Here is a 20,236-nt window from a genome sequence, read left to right as displayed (position 1 = left end):
GAACTGCTGGAAAGGGAATGCTATTCCATTTGAAAGGTCATTAGCTGGGAATTTGGGAGTTTCTTCTACAAATTAGCCATGTATTTTGCTAATCTCATAGTACCTTGATACAAATTCTGTAATTAAAGACAATATCTTCTATGTCACAGAAGTGTTGAGATTATTATTATACTTAGAAGTTTCTGAACTCAAGTAGATCTGCAATCATCAGAGTCAATGAGATAAACATCACATAACTGTAACATTCTTATAATTTTTCTTTTACCTATTCAAGAGTTTTCATTTGCAAGATGGACTGAAGCCTAATGTTTTGGTTTTCAAGAGCATATCATCATTCTATGATATTTATGTCAATTCTGAAGAGCACACAAGTTGTTTTTCTGAAAACTCAAAACTTCCAATATGCAAAGCAAATCCAATATGCAGAGTTAACATCTGAGCTGCAGACCTGATGGTCAGGATATTGAAAGCCAACTGTTGTGTTTTCATAGAATGGTCTGGGTTGGAAGCAACCTTAAAGATCATCTAGTTTCAGGCCTTTGCCATGGGCAGGGATACCTTACACTAAGCCAGAGTTCTCAGAGCCCCCCCATGCAACTTGGCCTGGAACACATCCAGGGATGAGACATCCACAGTTTCTCTGAGCAACCTATTCTGGTGCTTCAACATCCTCACAGAAAAGAATTTTCTTTCTTCATCTAAGCCTGCTCTCTTTCAGAGGGGTCAGTTAAAACAATTGCCCCTTGTTCTATCACTCCATGGCCAGAAGAATCTCTCTTCGTCTTTCTTGTAAGCTCCTCTCTAGATACTGGAAGGCTACTCTAAGATCTCCATGGAGCCTTCTCTAATCCAGGCTGAACAATACAAACTTTTTTAACCCTTCTTGATAGGAGAGATTCTCCAGTCCTCAGATCCAGACCCACCTTTGTGGTCTTCATCTGTCATCATTAATCCTTGGAAAGTTATACTACATCATCAACTCTTGTTTGATAGATAAATATTTAAAAGAAACATTAAGAGTGAGAAAATTCTTTCTCATATGTAAAACATATGATAAACAAAAATTGTTAAGATCTATTAAAATCAACAGTTTTAATTCCTGAACTTCCTTTTTAAGTGATTGGATGTGTATTTTACATCAATCAATTAAAATTTAACTTTCCCTTTCCAAAGGAATGGAAACATTTTTTTGGGTTTGTAGTACTCATTCTCTGTAAGAGAATTTGCAAAGCTGCAAATGTGAAACATAAGTATTCTTATATAATTATATTTTATAAGTATAAAATCAGAATTTTTAGCAAAGCACTGCAGAATTCCTGTATCCACACTGATGGATAAAATAATAGGCTTTGCTGAATCTGATTTGTTGTACTGTGTATTATAAAATTTTTCATCTAATTATGCAATTTTATCAAGCTATCAGTTTTAACTAGTTTCCCCAAATACTGAATCCACACTAACCATCATTACACTTGGTGCCAAATAATTTGTATACCTCATCCTCATTTTTTGTACAGTGAAAAAAGATCAAATAATATGCAATTTTTAACTCTACTGGCACAATGTGCTAGTATTGTAATAGTATTATTAAAGTAGATATTATGTGCCTGGTTAATTATTTGCATGCTCTAATAATTTGTTCATTGCTCTTTATTGTCTGCCCTGAAAACATTTTATTTCACAACCCATCTGGACTAAATATGACAGCTTTACATTCCACCTGATATTTGATTAAATGCTTTTATTTCAGATACTTCCCACATGCAATGAGATTGGTATGCCTTCTGGCACATAATGTTCTGTAAATGTGCAGGACATCATAGCTAATATTGCTGTGTTTGTAACATATCAGATATATTGGTAAGGGCTGATATTAATGTTAATTATAGCCTTGCTTTTAAATAAGTTGAAACTCTCAACTAACACAAGATTAACATGTGATTAACATGGGAATCACAAGCATGCAGTGAGAAAAACTAAGAATCCATTGGAAAGTAACACTTACTTGTCTTTAGCTTATATTTAATTGGATAATTGAATTCCTGGAAGAATATTTAAGATGCAAAGATATTATACTTTGAGAATAAAATGGTGCATACCCTCTAAATAAATAGATTTTAGGTCTGATAAACTGTAATTTCCAGACACTTACCTATTTATATGCAGATAGCTATGTTTTATTTAATTTCACAGAAAATACCTATTCTTAGTGCAACTTCCAGTTGAATATTTATTAAACATAGGAAGCAATTATTCTATATTTGAGGTTAAGCTGAGGGGAACAATGACAGATACAGATAATTTTACTGGAGTTTTAGATGACAATAGAATCAGAGAATCATTTAGGTTTGAAAGGACCTCTAAGTTCATTGAATCCAGCTGTTAACCTGTACTGCAAGCCCACCACTAAACCATGTTCCTCAGTGCCACATATACATATAGTTTTAATACCTCCTGGAATGATGGCTCAAGCACTTCCTTGGATAGCCTGTTCCAATGATTAACAACTCCTTCTGTGAAGAAATTTTTCCTAAAAAACATTCTTCTGAAAAACAAGTGTCCCAACCTTGTCTCCAAACTTTCTGAGATGACTAAGGAAAAGTAGAGGGAAATAGATACCTACCTTTTTGAGATGTCTTTTTTTTAAAACCAGAAATGTATATTTCAAGTATTATGTTTTAGACTTTTAATTTCCCTTCCACATGAATGAACTGACTACCAGACATCTTTGTCTTCTCTTCATGATTCAGGAATTAGCAGTGGCTTCTTTCACAGGTGAGAGTAGGAGATGATTGTGTGGTTGCCTAGTGCAACAGATTTCTGGGATTAACAAAGTGAATGTGTCCCTGTTTCTATTCCTTGTCTATAGCAGAATTACAGGCACACAATTCTACAAGGTATCTGGGATTAGAGCTTCATACTTTCTGAGGCAGCCATCATTACCTCCATTTTTTCATCTGCTTGACAGAAATGAGAGCAGCTACCCAGGTTTACAGGCACTATGTTTCTAAAATTACTTATCTCTATCTCCATATCCCTTGGCAGCAATGGCCAGAGCTCTGGCCATTGGATCCTTTTGTTGGCAAGATCAAATTTTGCCTTCACTGGTGAGATGCATTTAACTGGTACTGACCAATCAAAATGTTTTTGCTTCATCTACATGGATTGCATGTACTGTTTTCTTTATGCTAGTATCTACCATTTTTAAAATTTGAAATAAAACAAAAAAATGTTGAAAGCTACCTCTGACCTGTCATATTTTTAAATTGTATTTTATGTTACTAATTTATGAAAAATAAGTAAAATACGCAAATGCTGTTGACAATTTAAATGTTGTGTTTTTTTCTGTCCATGGTTTCTATTCAAAGTGCATTACAATGAGCTCTTCTTTTGAGTAAAATAACAGTCAGACAAAGAAAATAGTAATAAAAATAAGGCAGAGAAAGCACAATAATTTAGTGTGAGCTACAGCTACATTTTTTACTGTTTGCCTTGTTCTAAAGCATGTTGATGTTTTCTGTAGAAACACCCCCACCACCCGAACCAGAAGTGGTGGCGTACGCTGCCTGCACACCGCTGTACTTGTTTGAAGAGGACATTTTTTCATTAACACGAATGGTGAGATCTGTGCTCTCAGGACAGGAAAGCATTACTTATTTTGTTATCAGAGTGTTTCATTTTGTTGCAACAATGTTATAACTAAAAGAATACAATTAGCACAATGAAACAGCCGCTAGATGATGACTGTCAGTAAAATTTATATTTTGGTACTTCTGTGTTCTGAACATGCGTTTTCCTGCCAAAGCTTGCTGATTTTACTCAGCTTTCCTCCACTTTCCTCAGGATCCCAGAAGCTGAAGTCTCCTGGGAGAGACTAGATGTCGACTAGAATATGTATCATGATGAGATACTTTTGAATGGAAAGTCTAATTATTTTAAGGGCTACTTGAAAAACATGAATTTTAATTTTTTGAAGACTGCAGTTAAGATTCCCTGATATGCATTTTCCAGTATGTTGCTTGTTGTTATAGCATGTTGTAGAAATACCATGTTTATATCAATTTCTGTCATTAGTGTTGTAACTGGTAAAAGCAGCTGGAAAAACTGTAGCCCTTAATGCAGTCACACTCCTTAGAAAGCTTTTTATAATGCCAGAACAGGCTTTCTTAAGTTGATTATTAACTAGGCTTCCTTTTTTTTTTTTTTTTTGTACATTTAAATTACATCTATCATAGTTAGATCATTACATTTTAAGCTGCCTTCTCAGGAAACTGGTAAGCTTCATAAAGCAAAGAAATTTCCAGGAATGTTTTGCAGGTGTTATGCTTTAGTGCACTTAATTCTTGCACTATTTTCTTTTTAAAAATTGTGCTGTGTATTTTAGGCAACTTTTTAGAATAACTTGTTATTTGTGATATTGTTTTAATTTATTTTAATATAAGGTCTCAGTCAATATTGTCTCTTTGCTAATAATAAGTAATGCTAGTCATCAAAAAGCAAAGTGGAAGCAGGGCTAGTATCTTTCCTGCCAACTTAACACCCTGAGTCTCAAACTCGACTACAGTCTGTTGGGATATAGAGATTACTGAAAAAGAGGTATGGCAGACCAAATAGGATGAGACAGATGAATCTATATGTCTAAACTAGTTTTTTAGTAAAGACTTGACAGAAAAATGGAAGTGGACAGAAATTCAATATAGAAGTGTAGAAGATTTCTTATGGATAAAAACCCCACCATATTCAAGGGCAGACAAAAACTACACTGATTGAAACAAAGTCTAGAAAATGAATTCACTGGGATAAGAGTTGCTCCCTAAACTTGGAAAAAATTTTGTCATTGACTGCAGTTGTGCTGGGATTTCCCTCATGAATTTTTGCAGTACCCCTTTTAGCTTTACTTTCTAGTGTGGCTTTCCTTGGATTGTTGTGTCTTGAATTTGTCTTAGTTTGCTCAAATAAAATGAAAAATAAAATCAGTAATTGAGTCATACAAGTCTGTAGTGTACTCAACAGATAAATTCTCCTTTATGATGCCTAACTGGTTATCTTCAAAATCCATTTCAATCTTTATAAGATACTGTGGATGTTTTAACTGGCATTTTTACTTTAAATTGTTCCCCACTCTTCAGCTAACTGACAACCACAACATTCTTCTCTACAGAGCTCATAAATACAGAACCAAAGGAACATTTTAAAATTAGTAGATGCAATCAGAGACTTGCTGATTAGTATTTTGAAGAAATAAGTTATCAGTGATTTATTTAGCATGTAAAAGAAAGTGTGCTTTTAAAATTAAAATTATGTATAAAGTCTTCTAACGAAGCTTTCAGGTGTGATGTTAAGTACTAGACCATTATTGTTTCAGTGGGAAGAGCACCACTCAATGTCCACATCTAAAATTGCTCTTAAGTCTGTTCCTAAGGGCTTTGGTATATAGGTCAACTGAAGTGTCTTTATTGTGTTTTATAAATGGGCCATCAAATAAAAAACCTAGCTTTAATATTGTGTTGGTTCAAAGCAATACATTACGGAATTTTTACAAATTATCTAAAAGAACAATTGATTTTAGAATTTTAACACTCTATAAACTCATCATGGAGTAAGGACTTTTTTCCCAGAAAGTGTTTTTAAGGATTATTATTCAAAATAAAATATTGTGTCTATTGTTTTCTTACATATTCATTCTCTTCACTTGTATGTTATGGTTACATAAATAAGTTAAAGAAGTGGTGAATCTATTATAAAAAGTAAAATGCATGTAAACACTTCTAAGTATACTTTTGGTGCTGAATATCAAATTCCAATAAACATGTTTTTGGGTAGTCTTGCCAGATTGACTATATTAATTTTATTTGTTATACAAGCTATTACATTCCTTTGTGTGCATACTGTTCTTTTTTGTTAGACCGATATGAGGAGAAAGAAGATCTGAGCCAGTCAGGTTGTCCTTCCATGTTTTGTAGGCTGATTCTTCAGAGAAGATGAGGCAATATGGGCTTTGCCATATACATAGCCATCCTGTCCTGATAACTAGAACAAGGTCCTGTCCTCTGGTAGCACCTCCAGAACCACCAGCAATTCCTCCTTGGAAGCTTTTCCGTCCGAAAAAGGAAGTTGTTCTGAAATGTGAACCCCCAGGTCTGTCTACTAAAAATCCAAAATAAATTTGTAATTACGTTTTAATTATTTCAGGACCATACTTATCATCTGTTAGCTTAGTTTCAGTTGAACTCAATTTTGTATTACTTCCTCTTAGCCATATTTCCTACATGCTTTAAGAAGTGTCTTAATTTATGTTGAAAAAAGCACTCTAGTGGAGCAAATGAAGAGAGGATGTTATCAAAATAACACAGAAGCTCTCTGATGCAGAGCCATGAAAGCTTCTGAACACCTTTTAAAAATTTAAAGTATGTGACTAGTCCTGCTACATCAACCCACGGGGTTTAGAGTAGTTTTTTTCTAGGGTTGTCTGTACTGCAAAATGGAGTTAGATGCATGATATGAGATGATAGCTTGAGCATGAAAGTGTTGCAGGCAGGCTAGCAAAGTATACTGGGATAAGAAAGAGGAAATTGGCAAAGGCAAAAAGTGCTGCCATAGTTGTTTTGAGCTACCCTGGACAACCTTGCATATAAGTTGGCATAATTTAATACTTTGCATGCTGAAGAACTGAGTATAATGCATTTATTTTTTCATTATATGTCACCTAGAACCACCCCTGTGTTTTCTGTTCCATTCAAGTATATATGATAATACTTTGAAAATTATTTAGGGGTGACAAGTCCCCATTGGAAATTATTTCTCAACATTAATAGTATTAATTACTTTTATGAATGTAAATATTTAACAAGTTGCTTTTTTCCCAGAGCCTGTGGTAGAGAAACCTGAAAAATTCATTGAGATTGCTAGCCCATTTATTAAATACAAATTGGATATTATGAAAATACCAACAAACACGTAAGTATATAATGTAGTTTCAACATTAGCATTGTGAAAGTGTATTGTGAAAGTGCAATGGCTCTTTACTTGTGTCACAGGGGAAAACTGCTCAGATCATGTGCTGCTGAAGCACATCAGGACAAAGCATTCTGTTGATGTATTGGTGTCGTGTAATTAAGGACCTATCAGTGAACTGTACATTTAGGATCCATATTGGCAATACAACAGCTAAGTTTATATACTAGATGCTTACAAAATGCTAATAAACACCTAAAAACTTCTGAACAGTTTCCTCTAGCTAATCCCAAGATGGTCTAATCAGGCACACAGGTGCATACATACACAATTGTGTTCACCCTCCAGTCTTTGAGGCTTACAAACAACTCCTGTTTTGGGAGTGCAGCACACACTTCTGTTGGGGATGCGAATCTCTGGGCTTAGCTTTTCTCCCTACAATCTGCTCATGTCTGCACTGCTGAGAAAGTGTCCCAGGGAGTGGACATGCACACTTGTCACATCCAGGACAGACAGTCCCCTAGGTAGATGTACACTTCTCAGGGCTTCTGATATTGGAGGGCAGGGAATGCTGTCAGGCAAAGACACATTGCCAGATTCTCTACCCAGTGGGCCCAAGGATGTAGAATTCTTGCTAGATTACTTCTGCCAGAAATAAGAATATTCCTTGAAGTATTTCAAATTTTTCTTCAAACTACTGGTCTTTTTTTAATTCTAACATATTACAAGGAAATAATTGGCTAGCCAGTCAGTATTTTCATGGGCATCACAAGTTTGATATGGAACTCTTAATGTTCATGAATAAAAGAGGCTGTTCTCTGTTCATGATTGTTACAATAGGCCTGAGAGTGCAAGCGAAAATTCTCATGGTCAAAACACAGCTTTGTATAAATGCCTTGTTTGGAAGACTTGTTTGGAAGTCCAATAAACCCTTGAAAACTAAAGTCTTTGTACAGGGTGTCTTAGAGAAGTTTCAGAAATTGTTGTATACATGACTTCTTGTTAATATTCCATGCTCAGCATAGTACTTGCTCCCTGACGAGAAAAGAAAGATTACCATAAAATGTATCAGAGCTGTGGGTTTTTCCCTGGGACACACTGCATAATGCACTTCTGTCAGGCTTCAGCTTATGATGTGAACATTCAGACAAGGTATAGAATTATTCATCCTGTCTCTCTTATTCTGATTGAGCTTCTTTCATGAAGAATTGAATGTGTCTTATACCCAGTGTACACTGGAACGATTATGTTGTTTTGGAGGATATGCCTTTTCTTGAGACTTGAGTCTAACAATAGGTTGTAAATTGTTGGACATCTGTGTATTTTCTTAGGGTGTGTACACCTTTTGTTGAGTACATCTCTAAATAAACTGACTAAATTACTAATATGTGGCAGGTTCTACATTTTGATTATCATAATGTGACAGACTAATAATAAACCAGTTAGATATTTGTAATTTTCATTGAACATCAGCATTTTCCCATGGATGACATGACCTTGGAATATTCTGGGAATGTAATTGTTTTGCTGGTACAGTTGCATTTTGTTAGTTTAAAGTACTTAAATTACTGCTTGTTTTCAAACAGCAGGAGTAGAAATATATTATAATTGCTCTAAGCAATTAACAGACTATCAATGTAATGAGAGATTTGGTACTGAAGGTGTTGAAGTATTTGCACTTTAACAGATTTTATATTGTTCTTTTATGTTTGATAGATTGCTTCATGGTCAACTTACCCCATTTGGGGAAGGATAGTTTATTTAATGTGTTAAGTTTCCATGACAATTCTCTACTTTAATCTTTGTGATTTAATTAACAGGTAGTAGCCAAAAAATATATAGCAGGTATTAATATTTCATTCAAGCAAAATAGCTGTTTAAATAAGATAAGGGACTTAGATACACAGTTGGGACTAAAATTTTTTAATCTTTTCCTTTTCTTCTAATAAATTATTTTGAAACACTTAAAGGGGAAATAATTTTGACTGTTACTGCAAAAGATCTTGATCTTTCATTATCTCAGTCCTTAGAAAGGGGGCTAGATAATACATGCTTGAATTTTAATTTGTTCTTTATTGCTGTAATAGCACAATTACACACTTAAGTCTAATTAGCATGAATGCAAAATTGTTTTGGTCTTGTTCTTCTCATTCTTCACTTAACAAGCAAAGAGTTACTTACATTTCCTTCAGTTTTTACTCCTGCCTCCAGTGAAGTCAGCAACAGAGCTTTCTTTTGCTAGTACCAGAATAGGCCTGCACAGTTTTCCTTGGTTATCCTGTGTTTTAGGGGTCTGGTAGCTATGGAGACCCACTTTGAGGGAAAAGAAAAAAAGTATTCTGACACAAAACATTTTACTTTTTTTCTTACATCCATTAAAGTAGTGTTTTTTCTTGTTGAGGGGCCATAGTAATTTATTCGCTTCTGACATTATCATCTAGTTTTCAGCTGGCTTGGATTTTGCTTTTTTGAGGGTTAGTTAAGAGGTCTTTCTATCATAGGTTTGTGTGTAGTGCCAAGCAGTAATGACAAGAAGTATATGAAGATATGGATTCTGTGCTGCCCTAGGAATCTTTCAAAATAAAGGAAACACAAATTATTTTGACAAAATTCTGTTAAGAATAGTTATGAAGACTGTCATTTGAAAGAAAATGTATGGATTAAAGTGTGTGCGTTGTCTTTTATTATATAGCCACGTTTCAAAGTCTATCCTCAAAAAAGGATTTCAGTCTATGTCCCATCTCGCTTCTGTTACTGAAACTGATGAAAATGAATATGACAGTAATGGGGATATGAATCAAAATGGGAGACACTCAAATGCAGAAGATTATTCTCAGGTAATAGTATTTCTATTTTTTTAAACTTGACCTAGTTTTATATTACAAAGGAGAGGGAAAGTTAAAATAAAACTACTTAATACTGAAATATATGTTTTCAAAGACATTTCAGAAAGCTTTTTCCTTTGCTATTTAACTAACTTCCTTACCATTTCCACTTTATAGTTATATTGATGTGTACTGATTGGGAAATCCTTCTTAGTGCCTATTCTTCAACTTTATTTTTTATGATTTTCCCTCACATTATAAAAGTTCTATTGCTAACACTGTCTTGGTTTCGCTCTTTAAAATCCTTTTGATGGGAGTATCTTAAGAAGATAGTCTGCAGTGTTTTAAATAAATATTGCTTTATATTATGAGTAGTTTATTTTGAATGCAGAGGAAGATGTACCTTTGCATGTGACTAGAAAAATGTAAACTTTATTAACACATGCCCTAAAATGGCATCCTCATTTAAGACCAAATGGAAGGACTTCTGGGTAAGCCAGAAGCTTAGGCTTCCTGTGCAACTCTGTGAGGGAATGAAATTTTCCAAGATAGATAACATTAATCTTACATAAATTTAATGAGTCATTACCAGGATAACTTTGGAAAGTTGTAATTACTGATTTTTGTAATTGTTTTTTTGTTATTTCTGTTTTTAAATGGAATGTGTACATGCTACCATAGTCTGCTTTTAGATAAATCTTTAACAAATGCTCCTTCTAATATTTAAATTTTACATGCTTAACAGAGAAAAAATGATACTTTTAAGGACTTTCTGAACAATACATTTCATGAAAAAATATCTCATATAGGGAAATAGTGGGCAACATAGAGAAATAAAGACTTAAATATTCACTTTAAAAGAAGCAAACAGAGCTCCTCTGAAGTTATTTCATTTGCTCAATACATACAAAGAGACTCAATATGGCAGAGCCAGCATCTCTTCAATTTCAATCTGACTGCAGCAAACACTACTCAGAAGACCATTTGATAGCATTTCTCTTTTGGCTTTAAATTTTTTAATTATGGGAGGTAATTTTCTATGTAATTTTTGGAGTGTCTATTTATATTTCCTCTGCAGAGTACCCTCATACCATTTTTATATTTCAGATTTATATGTATGCTGTGTTTTTAGATAAGGTACATGTGTGGTTATCATTAGTGGATTTAATGATTTTAATATAAGGCAATTCTGCAGTGAAGAAGAATGCTTTACAATAGAATATATATATGACCTCTGATTCTGTGATATATTTAGCTCTTCAGTATTTTGTGTGCATTTTATAAACAATAGCCTAATTAGTACTTCAATAGTACTTTACCTTTAAAAGTGTTTTTAATAATGGCATAATATAAAAATCCTTACAAAAAGCAGCAGGGTAAAAAGGTAAGTATGTCTTGGTTTGGGACCAATTTGGAAAAAAAACTTCTGAAATGAGGTATTTCTAGAAACAAATTCAAGCAGCCTCTCCTCCCCACCAGTTTGGGAAAGATTTCCTTGGAGAAAAGTGGAAAAACCTGTTTATTTTAACAAGGAAAGTATTCACAAATATGAAAAAAAATGAATAATATTGAACAATGGAGCCACTTGCTGTTCTGAAGAGATGGAAAATTCAGAAAATCCTTTTTGCTGGCTGTAGCTCAGCTTGCTCAGTCCCTTTTCAGTCTCTCTTGCTCTGGAACATGCTGCATCCCAGGCCTCAGTGGGACACAGTGTGAGCTTCCAATATTTTTTCTAAATTTTCAATCCAAAATCAGTTTGGACAGTTCCAAAAAAAACACCAAAACAAAACCATGCTACAGTGCAAAACTTCTCTGTTTCAGCTAGCAAAAAAAACTAACTAAAAGCAAAATAAAGTTCTTTCTCACTGTTCATGCTACAAACACGCACCGAAAGAAAGAATGCGAACCAACAAGTGCAATTTCTGCAAATTCTGTGCTTCTTCTCCCGCCTCTTCACTCTTAGAACCAATCTTAAAAGTGCAAAACTTAATATCCAACATGAACAGGACAGATGATTAGAAATAAAAGTATCATAAAATCTCATAAATCAAAGTAGCATCTTATAGCAAATAATAATTATTGTTTTCATTAATTCAGTCTCTAGGTGTACAAATATAGATTTGGCTAGTTACAAATTAATAGAAGTTTATGTGCTGGAAGCATTGAAGGAGTGTGAAACATCGCTTAGATTTTCTCCCCTAGTCCAAGAGTGATTTGAAGGATGATCTATTACAGTAGGACATGCAATCAAGGAGACACAAGAGCAAGTATGAAAATACATGATAAAACTGGAATGGTTGGAAGAAGACATGAATGTGATGTAGGCAGGGTAATCTGATTCAGGCATGGAATGTAAGAAGTTATGAACAGCTAATTGACTTGTACATGAACTTTACTTTTGTCTCAATTTAAACCTCAGTTGAAAATTCTATGTCTGTTAATAGCTAGAGTATGCAAGGAGAACTTCATTTTTACAGATTATAAAAGAAAATGGTTTTTAACTTGGAGGACAATCTTCTTTTTTTCATATATTAAATCTTTTCATTAACAAAATTATGTGGATACCTTCTCGCAAATTCATAAAGGACGAGCTTGCTTTCTGTAGTTTTTAAACTTGAGATAGTAATATATACTTTTTAAAAACAAATCAATTAGTGATTAAAAAAGCAAACACTGAAAGAGAAACTTTGATATCCTGAATTCGCTTTATTATTGCTAATTTTTAGAATTTTGTATTGCAACATACTGAATGTGAATAACTTTGTCTCCATTTTAAACTGTGTGATTACTAGTCAGGAGACATCAGCTTTAAAACCTTTGATACAGATTTGGTAAATCTTTGGGATACAGCAGTTCTATGCTTTAAGCTGACTGAAATTCAGTCAGCTGCTGTGCTAGATGCTCAACAAGTTTAAATTGGCATATTTCAATTCGCTCTAATGTGAACTGCATGAAGTAACTTTACTGAATATCTGATTCACTGTTCCTAAGGTCTGTTGTCACAGAAACAGAGACAAGTGATACATAAAAGACAAAATTCTAGGAGCTAGATGTACCTTCTTTGAAAAATATGAAGTTGAAAGACATGCCATTATCTCTCATGTCCTCAAAGTATTCATGTTAAAATATAGAAATGCTTCATTATTTAATTTTTCAATTTTTTTTTTTGCTATGACTTTCCCATTCATTGATTTTATGGTCCTGGTAGCATTTGGATTTGCACTAGGGAAAAATATTTTAAAATAGCTAATTTTGGCAGTTAAATTTATCTTAAATCACTGTTCTTAAGAAAATTAATTTTGTCCATTTTTTTAAAAAACTCCATAACTTTGAGCCAAATTCTTATATGGAGAGACTCTCTCTTATGCTTGTTCAATAGAAAGGTAAGTAATTTATAAGTGTAGCACACAATGAAATACATGTGAAAGTATTTTGTGGCCAGGAAAAAACCAAAACTGTCATCATATATAAATTGCACAGTCTTGCAGATTTCTGCAACAGTAATTTTGTCAAATGCTTCTGAGAAAAAGATTGTCCTGGAGTAGATAGATGTTTCCTTGTAGATCTGCCATTCAAAAGCCTACTTGAATATTCTTCATTGAGATGAATTTTTTTGATAGAAGTTATCTCCAAATCCATTGAGAATAAAGCTCTATGTGTTCTGTTTGAGGATATGCAAAGCAAGAAAACCAGAATATGTTTATCATCAGTATGTGCAAAGGCTAGTAGATATTTTAATATATTGAACTGATTGCTATGTTCATACATCTTAAGCATATTTCTCTTTGTGGCCTCTTCAGTGTCAAGCTCCCTGGCAATGCCAATTTCTAGCACAAAACTGTGAGTGTCTCCAAACTCTCCCAGTGATATAATACAAAAACCTTGTTCTTCAATGTAAATGTTTTTTCATGTTTTTTAATTCAGTCCATTATCTTCTTGTGTGCAACTGATACCATCTTATTTAATTTGCATGCTCATGTGTGCTTTTTTCGTGTTCCCCATAAACGTTACTGACTGATGTGTCATAACAAGCTTATACTTCTTTTCTCTCCAATCCTTCTTGTGTTGTATTGGTATTGAGTCACCAGAAGAGCTAGGTAGGAAATAAAACAAATCTATTTTCCTCACAAATGTTATCATTTTGAAAATTACTTCACCCTGCATAAAATGGAAATTCCCTGCTTATTATTTTCAGGGAAAAATGACACATGACATATAAGGCACATAAATGAAAAGAGAGACTTGAGAAGAGGAATTTAGACATTTGTAGTATAGAGACACTTTAATGGGCCCACAATTGTCTACTTGCACATGCATATTGGGCAGCTTCAACATTAGAGACTGAGTAAAAGAGGTGACAAATTCATAATCCAGTATTTTTAAGCTATTTCTATACCTCAGTTTGTGTACAGCTTTGCAGATGTTTGTTCTTTTGTAACATTTCCTTTTTTCAAAACCCACCTCTGTTACCTACTCTCTCATTACAGGTAAAATGAAAACTGATATTCCATTAAGTGAGCATAGTGACTGAGAAATAAAAAAAAAAGGCTCCCCAAATGACTGTAGATGCAAAACCCTTTGATGATATAACTCCCAGGTCAACATCAAACCTTGAAATTTAATACAGGTTTAGATCTTAAGTAATATTTTTGGTCATCTTTGTAATTTTGAAGGAATTGAGAGGGATTTTTTATCTTAAAAATGTGTACCTAAAACTTTATTCCTTCACCTGCGCTTAGAGTGAGAGAGTTTATTTTTAAAGAATACTGCTGTTTTTCACAGAATAACTTGTGTGTTAAGTTTTGCCATGCATAATTTGTACAATAGAAATGGCAACTGTTTTTATAAGAATATCAGATAAATTTTAAAACTTATTTTGTGTTAGATTTGAATAAAATAAAAATATAGCTAATGTAAGGAGGCTGAAAAATATGAATTGAAACCTTGAACATAACAAGATAGCTAGAAATTTATGAGTTACCATTATTTTTTACAAATATGCACTAATGATTATGAAATTTAAGAGATGATAAATTAGATTTTTAAGTCATCTACAGAATTTTCATTCAGATTTGCCGTTCATTGAAGGAAGAGGAATAATTATTTCTTCCCGAATCTGTGTGCATCATTCCGTGTTCACAGCTGGATCTAAGTATTTTCTGATTTATTTCTTTATAAGATACTGTGGCAGCAGAGTTGCCTTTTCAGGCAATGTGTGTTCATTAAGGTGGAAAAATTATTTTCTATTTCTGTGCCAATGTCTTAGGCACAATACATGAAGCAATAGTATAAAAGAATGAGAACTTTCTTGACACTCCAGTTGTCTCCAAGTGAGTGAGGATTAGGTAGATGAACACATCCTGTACCACTGAAAAAGCAGGCAGCTTTTGACTGTGTTATGCTTGTGCTCCAAAAACTGAGTAAATGAGTCTAGGGAGTCTCTACACAACTGTGGTTAGACTGGTTTCACAGCTCAGACTGCATGAAGCTACTAAGAATCCAGATTTTCCAGGGCACCTTCTCCTTTTTTGCTGGAAATTCTGTTGATGCCATTTTTGAGGATTTTCTGTATCTTTCCAGGCTTTCCTGCTGTCAACTGTTAGCACTGACAAAGTAGCTCTATATTAAGCTGCCTCATGTCCATACTGGAAGTGTGGATCATGTGTACTTTCCATGAGCAGTATATTGGGCAGAAAGTGATAGACTTGTTGGACAGATGTTGCAGTCTCCAAGGTTTATGCAGTAGATCTCATGCCTTTTATACTTTGGACATGCCCAGAATTTCTGAGAAGAAACTCAATAAATTGTACAGCTGACATGTATCTGTTTGGTAAGTCCTGTGCCTCCCACAAGAAATTTGGCAACATCGGAATTTTGAAAGTTGTAGGCTCACATGGAGAAATATGACAGCTCTGTGCATGTGTACTTCTGAAATCACATTTTCAAGGGAAGAGATAGTCCATGTGATTTTTTAGATCTGTATGCTGAGACATGACTCTCAATGGGACATGACAAGTGATCACAGCTTGACTTGTTCTGAACAGTTGTGTGTACTGAGTTCTGCAAACAGGAGCTGAAGTACATGAATATTTGCAAGATGTGGTCTTTTCAGCTCATAGAAAAACAATAAATTAATCTTTAAAAATAACTGTAAAGCACAATATATTTCCATTACTAAATTCTTAACCCAAGTGTTAACAATTTCAGCAGTGTCTTAATTTTTCTCTTAGTTGCTCTTAATTTTAGGTCTGTCCCCAGCGTTGGCTCATGAACATCAAAAAAGCACAAAAGCCCATAACAGACTCAGAATAGAATTTCAGATTTGTGCTGTGCAAAAATGGGACTTCCAAATTTGCATAATAAACAATATTACAGTTAAATTATGTGTATTAAATTATTTGCCACTTCCAGCTTTGGGATAGAGACTCTTAAATCCATAGTTTATTTGCTCAGGTCTTTCCTTTGTTAATTCAGAGAGTATCAAACACCTAAAATTTTGCCTGAGCCTGTTCCCATGTCCTGAGCCCATAGAGATTTTGTGAAATGGTGCAGGAAGCCTTTCACTGGGGCTAGAAATTAAAGTAGGAAGCCATGAGGTTTTCCTCTAAGGAAGCATTCATGGGTCCCTTCACATAGTATATGCAGGGTAGTCTGTAATAGGAGGGTTGAGGCAGACCTGGATTTCCAGCACAATCACCTTGTGCAAGGTTTAGGTACAGTTTTGACCTGCCGTCCAGGCTAACTCAGATTGTCTAAATTATGTCTGTCTGCCCCTCTAAATATATTTCTTGATTGTACTGAAAAAGCATAAAAGCTCCAAGTCAGCACAGCTCACACAGCTCTTCTTTGAAGTGCAGAACAGAAAAACACTGTATATGTCCAGCTGCTGGCCAGGTCAGTGCTACCAGCTTCAGCATCAGCACCTTTAACACATGTGAATATACATGAGGGAATATATGAGGAGTTTGGGCAGCAAATCTGGGTAAAGGGAGACCTGGGATGAAAGGAAGCTTGGAAATTTGTTTGTAAAAGCTTTTTTAGGCTTTAATATTTGCCTTTGAAAAGGCAAAGTTATTCCAGCTAAGGCATTAATCATACTGCATCGAAATAGCAAGTAAACTGGAAACTGTGCAATTTCTTTCTCCTGCCCAACTTCACAAAAGAAAATGAAAGAGATAGAAGTGACTATTTCAGTGTATGTCATATTGCAGACAAGGGGGCAGTCAGAAGGAAGGATGACTAGGCACATGTTTTTAAGTCTAAAATTTTAATCTCTCAAAGACTAGGACCCTGTATTTGTAAATTTAATGAGTGCACTTTCTGAAAGGCAGGCTAACTTCATTTAAACTTCAAGTGTCAGCATCTATATTGCATTCATATTAGTTCAGCAAACCTAGCTTGGAGCTGGGGTTGACCAGGATAAAGTCCTTTGCCAAAAGCATTAAGTAAAGACGCTACTTTTTATTTATACAGTGATAGAAAACAAAAGATGCTATTGTAATCAAGGATGCTGTTGCTAATTACATTTGTGTACTGTCACTTGCACAGCAAGAAATGCTTGTTGGAAAAGGAGTTCCTCTTTCAAGTATCTTTTTCAAGAATGGAAACAGAAAAAAATTGAATCAGTTGTAGAATATGAATATCAATTCTTAGAATAAAAATTACTTTATTGTTAATAACCAGTAATATCAAAGAACATCGTTTCAATACTGAAGTGGTGTATGAAACAGCTTTTATCTCATATTGCATGTGACATGTACTTCTCTAGAAAAACATCAGTCTGTTGCTGATATGTACGTAGGTATTATGATGAAATTTGCTACTTTTATTTTTCATTTAAAAACCCAGCCCAAATATATGATGATAACTTACTATTTTGTTTCTGTCTCTGGAAGGACTGCCCCAAATCAGGTATTTTCTCTCACAAAATAATGCAAGATTATAATCACCATCATTACTTTTTCCTTGTTTTGTTTTTTCACTGTATAGAAGACCAGTCCCTCGTTGCAACAAAATGCAGAGGTACTCAGTAAAGGTAAGTGTGTGTAAAGTTTATAGTCAGAGTTTTACCATTCCCATGTTGTTTGGTGTCTGTTAATCCTCATGTACATATATCAGCAGTCTTCCTTATTTATGGGTGTTGGTTTTACAGGAAAAGATATCAAAGAACTGCTAATAGTATATATAATTACGTAAAATCTTCAGTTTGGTGTTCAAAAAAATTCAAACACTTCTCATGAGTTACTCTCCAGGAACATATGGTAGATTTTGTACAGAGAGCTCTTTTTCAAGAACTATGAATTATAGCATTTTCTCTTTTTTTCCTTAAAAATGGCAAAAAAAGACCTCAAACACAGCTTTCATTTTAATGTGTTCCTTTGGAATGTGTTTTACATCACTATTTCAAGAGTATTCAAAATTTTTTCAAAACTAATACCGCATTTTTAAAGTTACTTTGAATGTTTAAAGGATCTGGTCAGAAAAGTAAGAAGCTCTTAAAAATAAGAGTACTGTTGTTGTTTTACTAGAAGCCTAACACCCATGCTATCTTAAATTGAAGAGGAAGTCTAGATTTTTCAGCTTTCAGGTAGTTTTTCCATAGTTGAAGGAAAGGAAAAAGGTCTTTGGTGCCTTTCCTTATATTGCATTGCTTTCAGTTCTTGAATAATAGGTGCAAACTAATTTAGAGCCACACATTAGCTATGTGTGTGTTGGTGATAACGAAATATTGCAAAGCACATTTAAATATAAATTATGTATGTTTCTAATAGTTTTCTCATTCGTTATACCTTATGTTTGAATATTATCTCATCTTTTTACCTCAGCATGCATTCTAAATTAATAGCTGTTCAGTTCTTCTGTTCTCAGTTGTTGAGCTATCTCAAAACTTCTTTTTGGGCCAGGTCAATGATTTTCAGTAACTACTTATATGAATCTCAGAGAATAAATGCAGAGAAAATTACATTACAACACAAAAAGTTATTGAGTGATTGCAAAACCTGGCTATGTGTTTATATTTTGGTGTGAATCTGACATTAATTCTGATTTTCTGATGTGATTTAGTACAAATCTGTTTCTGTTTAGAAGTAGCTAGACTGATTTGTGTGAGGGTAAAGGGAGACCTAGGTAAAGGGAGGAGCATCATAAGGGTACTAAGTAGCAGAGGCAAGGCTAGGCCTTTGTGTCCTCCAAATTTCTCTGTATTTTTTTCTGTGGGTTGTCTAATACTGCCTCATTAGCCTTCCCTGAATAGAAGCTTTGGTCAAGGGGATGTATTTTTCTTTATATCGATGAATTTAGGTTTCCAGTAATCATGTGTATGTATACCTAACAAGCTGATTTTGAAGATTCTAGGGCACAGTTCAATATGTGGTAGCTTATTGAGTCAAACTACTTAAGCTGCTGCAGATTCAAACCCTAAATTTCTGTATAGAGTTGCTTCAGTCACCATTTGAGTTATTTAGGTTAGTGGGATAGCTTTTAGTTTTAAACTGTACGCATAATAACTGATGTATGGATAATTTTAGGGTAATTTTTAAGAATGATACTACTTTAAATTGCATATTGTCACTGTATTGGCTCTTGTGTGTCTTTTTATCTTTGCAGAAGAGCATGACAATATCAGTTTAGATTCAAAACAAACGTCAGAGAAAGCTGATACGGATATGAGGAGCCAGACAGGGACTAAATCAAAGGATGAAACAGCATCAGAAAAGATTTCAGTTTCCAGGGAAACCTGGATTACCTTTGAAGATTTCTGCATTTGTTTCCAGTAAGGAATAGAGGGTTTGGGGTTTATTCCATACAATATACTGTATAACAATGATGAAATTCAAAACATGGCTATATAAAAACTGCATCTTCATGACAGATTTTCTTTGTATAGGCCACTCTTCAGACCAGACACACTGTCCCTGTGACAGAGGGTCTGTGGCTGCAGCCCTGCTCTGTGCCTTGGGTGTGTCCTCCAGAATACAGTGGAGAACACAACATCAGCCCATAAAGCAGCTGTCAGACTGCAGCTGGGGTGGAAGATTGTGGGTCATGGAGTGTTGTGGCCATTAGATGCCTTTACCAACTATGGGGCACTGGGCAGGCACAGTCTGCATCAAGACAACACAATTACAAAGAAAAATAAAAGTTGTGGAAATCTGTTGCCATCAGCATAGCTTTGCTTGATCAACTAGATGTTTTTGTCTCATTCTCTTTTCAATATTCAATTCCAAGGCATTTATGCCTCTGAAAACAGAAAAAAGTACTTGTAGCATCATATCTTCAGCTTCTGTCTTTCAGATTTAAGGAGCCTGGTAGAGTACATATCCTTTAGAGAATATAAGATTGCTGAGGGAAGTAATTTTTTCAGAGAAAATTAATCTAGTTCTTTTCTTGTTTGAATGTGTAACTGAGATTTCTTTGTGAAGCTTCTATTTTCAAAAATGTTTAAACTCTACTCACTC

The 20,236-nt window shown here is 34.3% G+C and overlaps 1 protein-coding gene across 4 annotated transcripts in view; it reads left to right on the top strand.

Moving 5' to 3' along the window:
* Positions 1-20,236, top strand: part of ADGB (androglobin) — a 99,390-nt gene that overhangs the window by 32,519 nt on the left and 46,635 nt on the right. For all 4 annotated transcript variants that reach the window (XM_074537581.1, XM_074537580.1, XM_026794842.2 and 1 more), the window contains 6 exons: positions 3,524-3,618; positions 5,964-6,138; positions 6,867-6,957; positions 9,647-9,791; positions 17,769-17,814; positions 19,386-19,551. In XM_074537581.1, coding sequence (XP_074393682.1) covers positions 3,524-3,618; positions 5,964-6,138; positions 6,867-6,957; positions 9,647-9,791; positions 17,769-17,814; positions 19,386-19,551 — 718 coding nt within the window. The remainder of the gene's footprint in view (positions 1-3,523; positions 3,619-5,963; positions 6,139-6,866; positions 6,958-9,646; positions 9,792-17,768; positions 17,815-19,385; positions 19,552-20,236) is intronic.

Source organism: Zonotrichia albicollis, chromosome 3 (genome assembly GCF_047830755.1).
Source record: "Zonotrichia albicollis isolate bZonAlb1 chromosome 3, bZonAlb1.hap1, whole genome shotgun sequence".
NCBI classification, from domain to species: Eukaryota; Metazoa; Chordata; class Aves; order Passeriformes; family Passerellidae; genus Zonotrichia; species Zonotrichia albicollis.
This window is presented reverse-complemented; position numbering and strand designations above follow the sequence as displayed.